Below are 13168 nucleotides of genomic sequence, written 5' to 3'. Positions count from 1 at the left end.
CTCCTACTAACTGCTCTTTCAACTTCTACCTTTCGTTGACAATATATTAGAATATGGCAAGAATATGTGAAAAGCCTTAGTCTAAAACTTGAGAAGCCTTCAAATAGAAAAGCTATCATTTAAAATGTCACACTTTAATTTTCCTTCACTTCTCTTCAAAACTTCCAAAAGCACATGACTAGAAACTATTGTCCTTCTCACAGAATCTTTTCTTTTTCATACACTTCATTTTCTGGACCCCCTGACTGCATACACGCACTAACACTGGGAGGCTGGAAATAATACAAAGTCCATCATAATAACCCTGAATGCTTCAAATGAAGTATTTCAAAATGTCTAGAAAAATATCTTGGTTATTCTCAACGTTTGGTTCTAAAGCCATCCTTCTGCAGATAATTCAAAAATAATTACAGTAAGTCCCCTACATACGCACGAGTTCCATTCCAACAGCACGTTCATAGGTCCAATTTGTTCGTAAGTCCAACAAAGTTAGCCTCCGTTCCCAGCTAACACAATCGGCTATATAGTACTGTACTGTAATAGCTTTATAATACTTTTCACACGAATAATACATAAAAAACAAACAAAAAATAAAGAAAACATTTGAAAAGTACTGTACAGTACCAGCCACATCACTGCCGCTTTTACGCTTGCTTCTGGACGTCCTGGGATTGATTGAAATAAAGATGCTGTACTATTGGACTCTATATAGTATTGTACAGTAAAGTACACAAAAGCACAACCACTTGTAGAGGATGCATGCACATGACAAGGTACACCAGACAAGTGAACTAACTTACGCGACTGGACATGTGAACACACATTCGCATCTTTGAAAGTTCACAACTTTGTTTCGTTTGTAGGGTACTTACTGTACATGTATATCATAGACCTGTCACTGAAAAGTAATATGTGTCAATTTTCAAACAAGCCATTTTAAGAGTCTTAAATCACCATAAGTTTTATTTTAAGGAAAGGTAAAACACCAGCACTGATTAGCACAATCAATCAATCTTAGTCAGCTTAGATTCACTAGCATCTGCTAGGGTCAAGCTGGTTAGCCACTGCAAAAGAAACTTACCCCCAATAAGCTATTTAAAAGGATACATTAAGTCTAAATTTTAGTTACTGAAGGTCCCATAGCAGACTCTTCCCCCTCCCTCCACATTTATATCTAAACTCTATTTCAGTGTCTCACTGCAGTGTTTCAAATTTACTCATTTGAAAGACACATCAGCATAGGCTTCAGTCAACTCCACTTGCTCCTAGAAAACACTGTGCATTTTCGATCAGTACTGTCAGAAAGTGAAGCACCCTCTGGTCTTTCCACTGAAAATCAATTATGCAAAAAAACAGCCTAGGTGGTCTAATTTAGCTGTGCCATATGTATAGTACAAGGTGTTCAACAGCTCTGATGAAAAATTGGCAATGACTTTAGCCAGCTGTCCAGGATCTTGGTGTTACACATGGAAGATGAATATCTCATTCATTAAATTTTCCTTAATTTATAGATATCACCATTTTCCCCTTGTATCATTAAGAAATTTTCTCCTAGAATGGCATGGACTAATATATACACTACCAAGCGGAAAACAGATAGCTAGTGGGAAGCAGCCACATAGCACAGGAAGGTCAGCTCGGTGCTGGTGCTTTGTGACCACCTAGAGCGGTGGGATAGGGAGGGTGGGAGGGAGGCAATATGGGGATATATGTATACGTATAGCTGACTCACTTTGTTATAGAGCAGAAACTAACACACCATTGTAAAGCAATTATAGTCCAATAAAGATGTTTAAAAAAAAAAGAACATTTCTCCTGTCCTTTCCAGTTGGGCAAGTTAAAGTCCCTGCCACATCTCTTTTAAAAATAAATGCCTCCTTTTACAGCTGTATTTTATACCAGTTGGCATGTTTTAATCTTGGCATTGTCTGAATACAGACTCGTCTTCTGGTTGAGGTGAGCAGGTTCTGACCTACCCCGGCACTACACTATCTTCAGGGAGCCGTGTTCTTCTACCTGTTTTCTCCAAGTCCGTTTTGCTTTGAACAGTACAAACTGGAGTTATTCTAACTTTAGCCATAATGCACAAATGCATTAACTATTTCAACCCAGGACATATACACATAAAACTGAAATAAGTTTAATCAAGACACATTTGTATTATAAGATACAATGTACTCTGGTCCTGATTTTATATTCCACTGAACTTCATAAAAAAATAATACTGAGTCAGTCCACTAAACTGACTTTATAACCTATTAATGGGTCACAACCATGCTTGGAGGAAAAAACATCAATGGTTGCAAACACTTCTGAATCCATATAAATAAGTCTAAATTTTAGTCAATTCTTTCAGTAAATAACTGAAGAAGTTTACCTAAGTTATTTCTCCTTGGCGCTTAACACTGAAATTAGGGAGCTGAAATAGGTCACAGAAAGGTCTAGTATGCAGTTAATGATTTACTGCTCCCATTGCCACTTCATACCAATCTGGTTCCCTCTCCTTGTACCCTGGTTCTTCTTAGCCTAGTGCTTCTCAGCCTGGTAACACTGGGACAGAGACCTTCAAAACATCCTTCTGTACAGACTGGCAAATCATCCAGTCACACCATGTGCCACGTATGCATCAGGACTTTAGCGCTTCTGAACTTTTTAAATTTGCTCCTGGTACTCGGTTTCTCCCCTGTACTTTCTGGCCTATGGTCTCCTGGAGAGCTAAGGCTGTCAAATTAGTAGTAAGATAATGGAAGAACTGATACAGCAGGATGTGAAGTTTACTATGGGATTATAATAATTGGACTTAAGAATGAAGGTTCTGAAACCACAGTCAACTTTAATTTTCTGAGACACTGAATTTTAGCAGCACTGTGCTAATATAACCAGATTGTATTAAGGCAAAATTACATACTTTAAATTCAACTAAGATAAATATTTGAAGAAATAAGACAATTGTTTTGTTTCAAAGCTTTTCATCAAAACAAAAAGCAGAATACATCATTCTTCTTGCATCAAAGTTTTTTTTTCAATAAACAGAAGAAACTTACAGGTTAAATAATTGTTTGGAAAAAAGGCCTATGAGACCTGACTGATCATTCACTAACTAATGAACTATCATCAAGCAAACACTCTTCTATTATTCACTTTTTTCTTTCGCACATAACTCTTGAGCCAAGTGCTGTCCAGGCTATACATTCTAAGATTGTATTAGAAAAAACAGACTTACATGAAAGAACTTCTAAAATATTCAATGATTAACCTACATTTGTGAACTTCCTTTCCTAAGGATCTGACATTTTAGCAGGAAGTGCTATTCTAAATAAATTATTAATTTTGTTTAACCCATTAGGATGAAATCATGATAAAAATGTATGAAAAATTGTAGGTAATACAGTTAAAGTAACATTATTAAGGACCAAGTTACTGTTAACGGTGATGCAACTGTTATAGGGAAACAAAGATGTCCAAGATGTGTCCAATGAAAGGTAAGTGTAAAAAAACTGATGTGGATATATTTGCATATTGATTTGTATAACTATGTTTTTACCTTGAAGGATCTACAGAAGGTTAACAGGGTTCACTCTGAGTCACAGTAGTAAATTGAGGACAAGACGGAAGACTTTTGTGACTTTATAAATTTATAAATAATTTAAAATAATCAGGTACATATTATCCACTTTATAAAGTTTTAAAAAGTTATAAATAATTTATAAATTTATAAATAATTTAAAATAATCAGGTACATATTATCCACTTCAGTTGTTTCTTAATAAACAGGGAAGATAAAAATAAGTAGCCTTCCTGCAAACATTATCAGGGAAGCCAAATGAAAAGCACTCTATTGACGACAGCGTCAGGCAGGGACACGCGGTTTGCAGTGATGAAGGAACATCAGAAGGCTCTGCAAGCATTAACAAGTGGGTTTAGCTTTGAAAATTAAACCCTGTTGACTGGTGATGAACAAACAGGCCAAGTACTGCAATACAAATATATCTCAATGTATAAAAATGCTCTGATAGAAAGTTTTCTATAAATTAGGTGACCTTACAAAAATTTTAAGTCCATCCCACTAAGATTAATGATCCCTCCCTGTTTTTCCACCTGGGATTCTAACCCTGGCTTTGTTTTGAGGAAGATACTGTATAAACAGTGTGCCATTTGTTTACAGAAACATCTGTAAGGTGTCAAGGCATTGATTTAGTCATTCACAGATATACCTGATGAGTGAAATTAGTAGAACCTGCTGCAAATCAAACCTGGTTAGATTTGCTTCAAACCATCTGAAGCGCTACTAGGCTAATCTCACCAAGTAGGTGATTTTTTTTAGTTATTTTAATGATGTTTTAACAAAAAATAACTACAAAAGGAAAGCCTAAGATATCAAAATACTAGCAATAGTTGGAAGATAACTAAATATGGTAGAAGTCCATTTAATAAGAGAAAATATTACAATTATATTCACCGTGTATGTACTAGCACAAATCTAATATAAAATAGTGAATCATGATAAATTTTAAAGTGCTAATAGCTTTAAAGCACAGGATTGATCCTCAGCCAAAATACAGCAAGTTTCCTTCTGTTACTTAAGTCCATATCTCCAGAAAAGGCCAAGTGGGGACTAAATCAATCTAAAATAATTTGAAAGTGGCATAAGGGCTTACAGTTATTAGTAACAACCTAAGCACCATCATGAGAGCATTTTCTGGTACCATATTCAGGCTGAATCTGAGATTACAACACAGCCTGGACTTTACAAAAATAAAGGTGCAGCTTCTAAAGAATGGCTTAAAGTTCCAGAAAGTGGCGAGTTGTTTTGATTTTTACAACCTGAGTTACCTGCCCAGTTGCCAAAAAGTACTAAGCAGAAGGATGACTATGCCTTATTATAGCTCCCTGTATTTTGATTCTCAGAATCAAACCAATTAATGTACTTTACAGTTAGAGTTCTCAACATAAAAAAAGTGCAAGAGAAAAGGACCACCACAGTTCCTAATGGGAAACCAGCAAGGTTCCATCTCCCATTCCCTCCTGAGCAATCACTCAACATAAACACAAGGAAAGTGAGGAAGACCCAGCTTTGAAAACGGGAAGAGGACCTAAGATTAAAAGAACTACAATTACTCTTCATGCTACTGCTACGTACAGGTGAATGCTGTTCATTCTCCCTGAGTGAACCTAAGTCCCACCTGATCTGAAGCTTCTATTCATCTGACCACATCACACTACCTCTAACGACTGAGGAAAACATGCGAACCAACCAAAAGAAGTCATGAAGTGACTGCTACCCTATGAGCAAGCACTATTAAAAACAAATAAAGGAATCAGAACACCCCTCTTCCCTCCCCCCCGCAAGGTACTCACTGAAGGAAAGCAGACAGAGCTAACCAGATTTCAACTGAATAAATGCTGCCAGCCTCAAGTTTTCTGATAACCAACTTCAAGTTTCTAAAAAATAAAAAAAAAAGTTTCTCTAATCTCACTTTTCTTCAATCACCAGTTTAATTTTTTTAATTAAAGCAAGTTTCTTGGGTCCTACGTAACAGAGTGCCTTCAAGCTGCTCACTCCATTCCCCGAAAAGCCTTCATTTTTTTTTTACGCCGTTACTGATGGGAAAGCCAGTGAGGTCAGCACACTGGAAAAAGCGAGCCTGTTTCTGAAGTGAGAAGCTATCAAAGAAGATGCAGCGAATGAGGACAAACCACTGAACAACTCAAACAGTAAGAACGAATCTCTTAAGGAGAGATTCACCACTCCTCCATGCATCACTAGGCGCCCTGGGGTGCCGAGGAGGTAGGGACAGCACGCAAATCCAGTCCGGCCTTGGTTTGGGAGGACAAAACAGTAACAGTCGCAGATGGATGCCAACCCCTACCCATCCCCCGTCACTCCCAAAAAAGACTGAGGAAAAAGAACACGACTGAGTGACAAAAAGACAAGATAGCATGGATTTTGCAGTTAATGCTAACGAGGAGCGTGGCACCCAATCATCAGCAAAGACGACAACACAGGAGAGGAAAAGGACCAGTTCATCCCCAGATGGGTCGGCCTGAGCTGTAACAAAATAGGTTTCCACCCTGGTGAACAGCCTCCGCTCATCGCCCGGCTCGGCACCTGCCAGGTCACCCCGTCTGGGGGCAGTGGCTGAGGTCCCCCTCTTCCTTCCAGCCCTCGCCCTCCCCGGGCGTCGCAGGCGAGGGCCCCGAGGGAGGGAGCAGAGCTCGGCAATACCAGGTGCAGTCGTCCTCGTCCCGCCAGGCGGCCACGCTCTCCAGGTCCAGCGGCTCCACCTCGTCCAGCAGCGTGGGGGGCGGCGAGGGCGGCGCGGCGGCGGCCCCGGGAGGTGTCCCCGCGCCCCCCGGCTCCGGGCCGCAGCCGCCCCCGCCGAAGAAGCCCGCCGCCGGCTTGAAGTAGACGAAGGGCGCCTCGGGGGGCTGCGCCAGGCTGCAGAGCAGGGAAGGCGCCGGGCCGGGCAGGCAGTAGGTCCCCGGGAACGCGGGGCCAGAGCCACCGCTGCCGCCCCCGCCTCCGCCCCCAGCGCCCAACGCCAGCCCCAGCCCCCCCGAGGCGGCGGCAGCGGCGGCCGGCGGGCTCCGCGGAGCCAACGGGCTGCAGGCCCCAGCGGGGGGCGGCGCGGCAGGGGGCGGCGGCGGCAGCAGCAGCAGGTGCGGTGCGGCGGCCGCGCTGGCCGCCCGGCTCCGCAGCTGCTCGTTCTGCTTCTCTAGCTTGCGCACCAGCTCCTGCAGCTTCTTCACCTCCAGCTCCGCGTTCACCACCGGCCCGGAGCCCGCTCCGGAGCCGCCCCCCGCCGAGGCGCATTTCACCTGCTCCGCCATCATCGTGGTCCCCGAGGGCGCCGCGGCCGCCGGGGGTGGGGAGGGGCGGGGTACGCGCCGACGCGCCGGCTCCTCGGGCCGCGGGGAGGCTACGGTTCCTTCCCTGCCTCCCCGGTCCGGGGGCCGACTACTCTGGGGCAGAGACCGAGGCGGCTGTTCGCATCAGCACCGGGCCGCTGCCTCTCGCCGAGGTAGCCGCCGCCGCGCTGCTCTGCACATGCTCAGAGCCTCCCTCCAGTCCCTTGGGCGCTGCTGCGGCTCCGGGTTTTAGCCGCGGCCCCCGGGCGGGGCGGGGCGCGGGCGCCGGGTGGGCGGGGCGGGGGTATCGGACCAGCCGGGGGGGCGAGGCGTTCCCGAGGGGCGGGGCCGGGAGCGCGGGCTGGGGTCCGGGGGCCACCGCCCCCGGCCGCGCTACCCAATCCCAGGTGCCTGATTGGACCTGGCCCGAACTTTCCCGCCACCGGCACTTCCTCCCGCCGCGGGGGAGGGAGCGAACTGAGCTGACTTCGGAGCTAGGGGCGGGGTTCTAGAAAAAGCAGCCGCAGCAGGTGCCTGCGCTGCAGGAGGGCAGCGTTTGCCCGCCGGTTCGCTACCTTACAAGAGCACTTGGGCTTAACCGTATCGTCTACCAGCCGCTAGCTAGTTAAACCTATAGAAAACCAAAGGACCGGGAAACGGTATCTTAAGAACCAAAAAGTAAAAACGTGGAACGGAAAGGCTTTGAGGTGATGCTATTAATCCCTTGATTGGTAATACAAAAACAAAATGGTGGGAGAGAAGAGGCCGAGGAGAAAGAAAATCTCCCTCTCACTAAGAGGGGGGAGAGTGGCCTTCCCCCCACTAAAGAGCCAGGTGTTCAGTTTTTTCTAAAACTGTCCGGTTTGAACTATTGTATTGCCACCAATGTTTGCCGCAATAAAAGAAAAACATTTTTATACTATATACATTCATTAAACAAAAGATCGTTGAGCACCTAACTCTGTGCCAGATACCATTCGAAGAGCTGGCCATGCATTCAAGTGAACAAAACAGGCAAAAGTCATTACGGGAGAAACATGAGTAAAGTTGAATGGTGTTCCATCTGTTAAATAATTTACAAGCTATTAGGTCAGACTTGCTGGCGTGAGGTTGGGGAAGAAAAAGAGAAAACCTCAGAGCTCAACCCCAATACCCTGAATCGCACCTGCAAACTTGCCTTTTCTTACACCTTCTGGAAATTATTGGTAGATCTGCTTGTAAAAGCGGGGTGAGGGGTGGCTTAAGCAGAAGAATTGAGTCTTTTCATTCAATTGATATTGATGTAGCATTTTGGGGTGTTTAACACAGAGAAAAGTCTGAGATTTTATTATGAGAAACTTCCACACAACTGGTTCTCATCCTCAGATGATATACTATCTAGTGAAGGTCCCTGCTCTGGGACTTTACATACCAATCTTTGTGTCAATGTACCACATCCCTCTGGAACTGGTTATTGTATCCGTTGGTTTTAGATACAGCTCTGTGGCTTCCTGCTCAGAAACACTTGTGTCTTGTCAGTTGTCAATCTATATCTCCAACTTCTGTGTGTAGGGTGAGTGATCTGCATTTAACTAGCTTGGTGAGATCTTCCGTAAATTGGATAAATATGTGTGATAACTACCCTGAGCCTTCCTATCTGGTGTCCCAGCTTGCTAGACCACCACCTAACCACCTGTATCACCCATCACCTTTCCAAGTTTCAGTCTATCTTCTAGATATACTGGTTATTACTAAAACCTGGAGAAGTGGAGTAATACTACTGAAAGTCCTAAGTAAAGAATCTATTGAAGGATTTTCCGCATGCTCAGTGGCAGATGTGGGTAGCAGTATCCCTGCAACACAAAGAAAGGGAGACAACAGACACAATGAGAACAAAGAGCTGCTGGGTTCCACATTAGCAAAAGAAATCGGGAATAGGCACAGAAGAGCGAAGACAACAAGAATTAAGATGTAAAGAAAAGCAGTCATTTTACTGCGAAATTTATAATAAACATCCTTCTTCTCCTCCGTTTACTCAGTATGGTCTATAGAATACATCCAAGCAACCAGTAGTCAAGCCTTAGAACTGTGTTTTCTAAGTAACAATTAGTATTGTAAAAAATCTTTGTTGTTTCAAAAGAGAGCATTCACTGAAATTTAGACCTAGCAAAGAGGTGAAACATTTTGTCCTAAATTTCTATTCTGTGTTCTTCTTCTGAAAAGACAAATCTGCCCTCTTCCTAACTGTTTTTAACCTGTGAAAGGATTCACGTCTAGAGAAATTTTATATCATCTCTTTCTTTTCTATGTCAGCACCTCTTTTTTCCCCTTCCGTGAATTACATATGTACACACAACAGAAACCCTCAAAATGTACCCTGATTTTAAGTTGGTATCCCCAGGATGCCTGTCTCTTTAACACATAATTAAAGAGGTTGATGGTGTCAAGGTTTCAATTAAGCAGTCTTGATTTTTTATTTTGATGCAAATTTGTAAGCTTTGTGTTTTGAAAGAAATTGCATGCATAGCTTCTCAATTTTAAAATATTTTTGTTTTAAATGAAATACATGAGGTGATTTCAGAGGTTTACAAAGAAGATATGGAAAATAAAAATGTATGTCTCATTAAAAAATTTATGCTTTAAGGATACATTTGAAACACCATAAATTGATGAGAAATATCCACATATCACACATACAAAATCAGATAAAGAAATACATATTTCTCTGGTGCCCCTCATTCCTTACACTCCAGAACTATGGTCGCTGGGTCACTCTAGTGAATTTCAAGAGCGAAAGTAATTGATTTGTATTTTTCGCATATACCTCTAATAGTATCTATGGACGTCAAATTGATCCATCCACGAAATTGGAAAGACAGCATAGTTTCTTCCTGAGTTTGTAAATCTAATTCTCCAAGGAAATCTAGGAACAGTCTGTTATTATCCCAGTTTTACAGTTAAGCTAACAAGGTTAGGTTACTTGCCCAAGTTCAGTCTTGAAAATGACAATAATTCTTAGCACAGTTTCTCGTGGCCCAACCACTCTTCTCTTTATCCCTTTGTCTTAGAGTGAAATTCCTCTTAAGAGTAAGCCCCATATGTTTTAAATGCAGATTTTTCCATCACTGCAATAGACATACCCTAATATGACCACTACCTTCATTCAAGTTGATAGATCCAATTACCACAAAAAGAAAAAATCACTAGTGTGTTAAACTAGGATCAAAGATCCCCAGCTCTGTTTCCAAATTCATTCAGAGGAACCACAGCGTTTGTTTTTGTTTGTTTGGCTTTGTTTTTGTTTTGTTTGGGGTTTTGTTTTTTCCTTTGGCCTCTTAGTTTAGATTCCTGTTTATCCATACAAAATACTTGTCTTGAATACTGTGGATTCCCACTACCTTTGTCCAGTGCCTAGCAAGTGTCTAGCACATAGCAAAAACACATTGAAATGATTTTTAGAATACATGGATAAATAAATCCCAAGTTCTAGCTGAAATTTAGACAAGAACCTAATCAGTTACTTCTATAAGCCTCATTTGTCATATGGTAACAACATGGGAGGATTAGAAGGCTTTTTGCAGACTCCATAATAATTCACATCTGACCCAATTAAAAGCTATAAGAATACTTGCTGCATTAATGTGTGGATTTTAGTGTCAGGGAATAATGCAAAGAGAAAACAAAAATATATGAAGCCAGAATTTATGTAAATAATTCCCTGTGTGGGTTGCTCCGTTCAAACCCCACCCAGCTCTACTCGAATTCATGCCAACAACCCATGTAATTATGCCCTGTAAAGGCACATATTGGAGTAGTTATAATAATAATAATAATAATTCTGCTGACTTGGCAAGGTATCCTTGTCAGAACCCTTTTTAACAAACACTTATTACATGTCTATTATGTTCGTCACAATGCTAGATGGCTTTTTAAAAGTGAGTAAGACAATTTCTCCACCACCAAGACCTTATCTAGTCAGAGAAAAAAGCATATAAACAGTTGATTACCGTTCAAGACATTGTGCTAAGTGTCATGACGAAAATACAAGTCAACAGCTTAGGGAGTGCCCAAGAAGGAACAATTAATTCTGGCTAAAAATTTTCGGAGGGGCTCCCCTGGTGGCGCAGTGGTTGAGAGTCCGCCTGCCGATGCAAGAGATGCGGGTTCGTGCCCCGCTACGGGAGGATCCCACATACCGTGGAGCGGCTGGGCCCGTGAGCCATGGCCGCTGAGCCTACGCATCCGGAGCCTGTGCTCCGCAACGGGAGAGGCCACAGCAGTGAGAGGCCCGCGTACCGCAAAAAAAAAAAAAAAATTTCGGAGGACTTCGTATAGAAAGTGTATTAGGGGCTTCCCTGGTAGTGCAGTCATTAAGAATCCACCTGCCAATGCAGGGGACATGGGTTCGAGCCCTGGTCCAGGAAGATCCCACATGGCGCAGAGCAACTAAGCCCGTGCACCACAACTACTGAGCCTGCGCTCTAGAGCCCGTGAGCCACAACTGCTGAGACTGCACGCCACAACTACTGAAGCCCACGTGCCTAGAGCCTGTGATCCGCAACAAGAGAAGCCACCGCAATGAGAAGCCGGCACAGCACGACGAAGAGTAGCCCCCGCTCGCCACAACTAGAGAAAACCTGTGCACAGCAATGAAGACCCAATGCAGCCAAAAATAAATTAATTAATTTTAAAAAATGGTTCAAATAGTAAATTTTAAAAAAAAGTACATTATTTCATTTGGTTCTCCTTATCAAGCTATGAGGCATTGGGGCGAGTATTGTGATATTCATTTATCAGACAGAATATAGGATGTATTAAAGCAACAATAGAACTAGGATACCGCACCCAGCTCTAATTCCTAGTCAATACTGTTTACTCCTGTGGTCAATTTGTTTTGTTTTATGAATTGGTCACACATGTGCCACGCTCATTAAAATGAAACTTTAAAAATTTACCTTAATAATAGCTATTGGTGCTTATTAAATGCCAGCAACTGTTCTATGCCCTTTACTTGTATTAACACATTTAATCATCAAACAGCCCTTTGAGGTAGTTTCTATAATTACTCCTGTTTTATAAATGAGGAAACTGAGGCATAGGAAGTCACACAATCTGCCCAAAGTTACCTAACCAGGAAGTGGCAGAGGCAGGAATTGAAAGCTAGGCAGCCCCAGCTCATTCATTGCAGTATCTCTTTTCTGATCTTGGGCAGCACCTAGCAAAATACCCTGCTCTGGTCTTAACGGTTTATCAATAAAAACTATTGACTTACACAAACTCAATAGCCAAGAATGCCTTGAACAAAGTCTGATTCATTAACAAGCAAATATTACTGGAACTTAAAAAGTCACCAAGCACAGATCAGAAAACAGTAGGTTTCCAAGATCAACAAAGTTGCTGGTGCTGGTACAACATTTCTGACAGTACAAAGGCTATTCATTCAATGCTTATTTCTGCACAGATGACGAAACAGCATAAACTATCACTGCTTTGTTTTGTATTTCTAGCCATTTGGATTCTTCAAATGTCAGTACCACTCTTAAGAATACTCAGAAGGAACCAAGTCACAGCCTATGTTGGATCTAAACAGATCCCATGATGATCTTGGATGTATTTAAAACTTCAAAAGTATAAAAATAAATTTTTTTGAAGTTCAGAAACTTATTTCAAAATCTGAAACTTTTTAAACTAGAACAAATAGACATTTTTGAACAAGTTGCTCTTTTTGAAAGAAAGTATGTAAGATTACTTAAATGTTGAAAAAAATAACATCATACTTAAACCTTGAAAAATAAGCATCTTTACAATTTTCCCCCAATTTTTTAACTTTATAAGAGAAAAATGAATCTGGTATGACTTGAGTCTTGCTGGCAAAAATTGGTACTTTATATTACCATCACACTGGATGTCTACTCTAGAGCTTTTGAAAGCCTTTGGAGTTTGAACAATCTATTTTCTTGTTTTCCTCAAATGTTTCTCTCATCATAAAAGTCAGTGTGGTAGAGTTTTTCTTTCATTCAAAAGAGCTCTTTTTTCTTTGATAATTTCCAGAGCTCTTACAAAAATCTTCCTTGCAAAAAATTGCGATCACACTGAAGTGTTACAAACCAGTCAGAAATCATTTGAAAGTCTGACACAGCAGGGTTAGAAGTCCTCCTATCACAGTGGGTCATTTTAGTTCTCCGACTTACTCCCATAGCTGCAAGGACATGATGGGAATCTAAGTAAAAGGCAGTGGAAGGCAGCTCACAGAAAATAGTGCAGCATTCTCTCGGGCAAATCATCACATTCTAGAAATTATAAGCCAGCCTCAAAGAAGTTGCAGCAGGTTTACTCAAAA

At 42.0% G+C, this 13168-nt stretch overlaps 1 protein-coding gene across 2 annotated transcripts in view; it reads right to left on the bottom strand.

The window, feature by feature from the left end:
* The window catches only part of SLAIN1 (SLAIN motif family member 1), a 60291-nt gene extending 53285 nt beyond the window's left edge, over window positions 1-7006 (bottom strand). For both annotated transcript variants that reach the window (XM_060129043.1, XM_060129044.1), the window contains exon 1: window positions 6227-7006. In XM_060129043.1, the coding sequence (XP_059985026.1) occupies window positions 6227-6834 (608 nt within the window). In that variant the 5' untranslated portion in view covers window positions 6835-7006. The remainder of the gene's footprint in view (window positions 1-6226) is intronic.
* Between the last annotated feature and the right edge of the window lie 6162 nt (window positions 7007-13168).

The sequence above is a fragment of the Lagenorhynchus albirostris genome, chromosome 18 (genome assembly GCF_949774975.1).
Source record: "Lagenorhynchus albirostris chromosome 18, mLagAlb1.1, whole genome shotgun sequence".
In the NCBI taxonomy this organism is placed as follows: Eukaryota; Metazoa; Chordata; class Mammalia; order Artiodactyla; family Delphinidae; genus Lagenorhynchus; species Lagenorhynchus albirostris.
The sequence above is the reverse complement of the archived record's forward strand: the minus strand, read 5'-3'. Positions and strand labels throughout refer to the sequence as shown.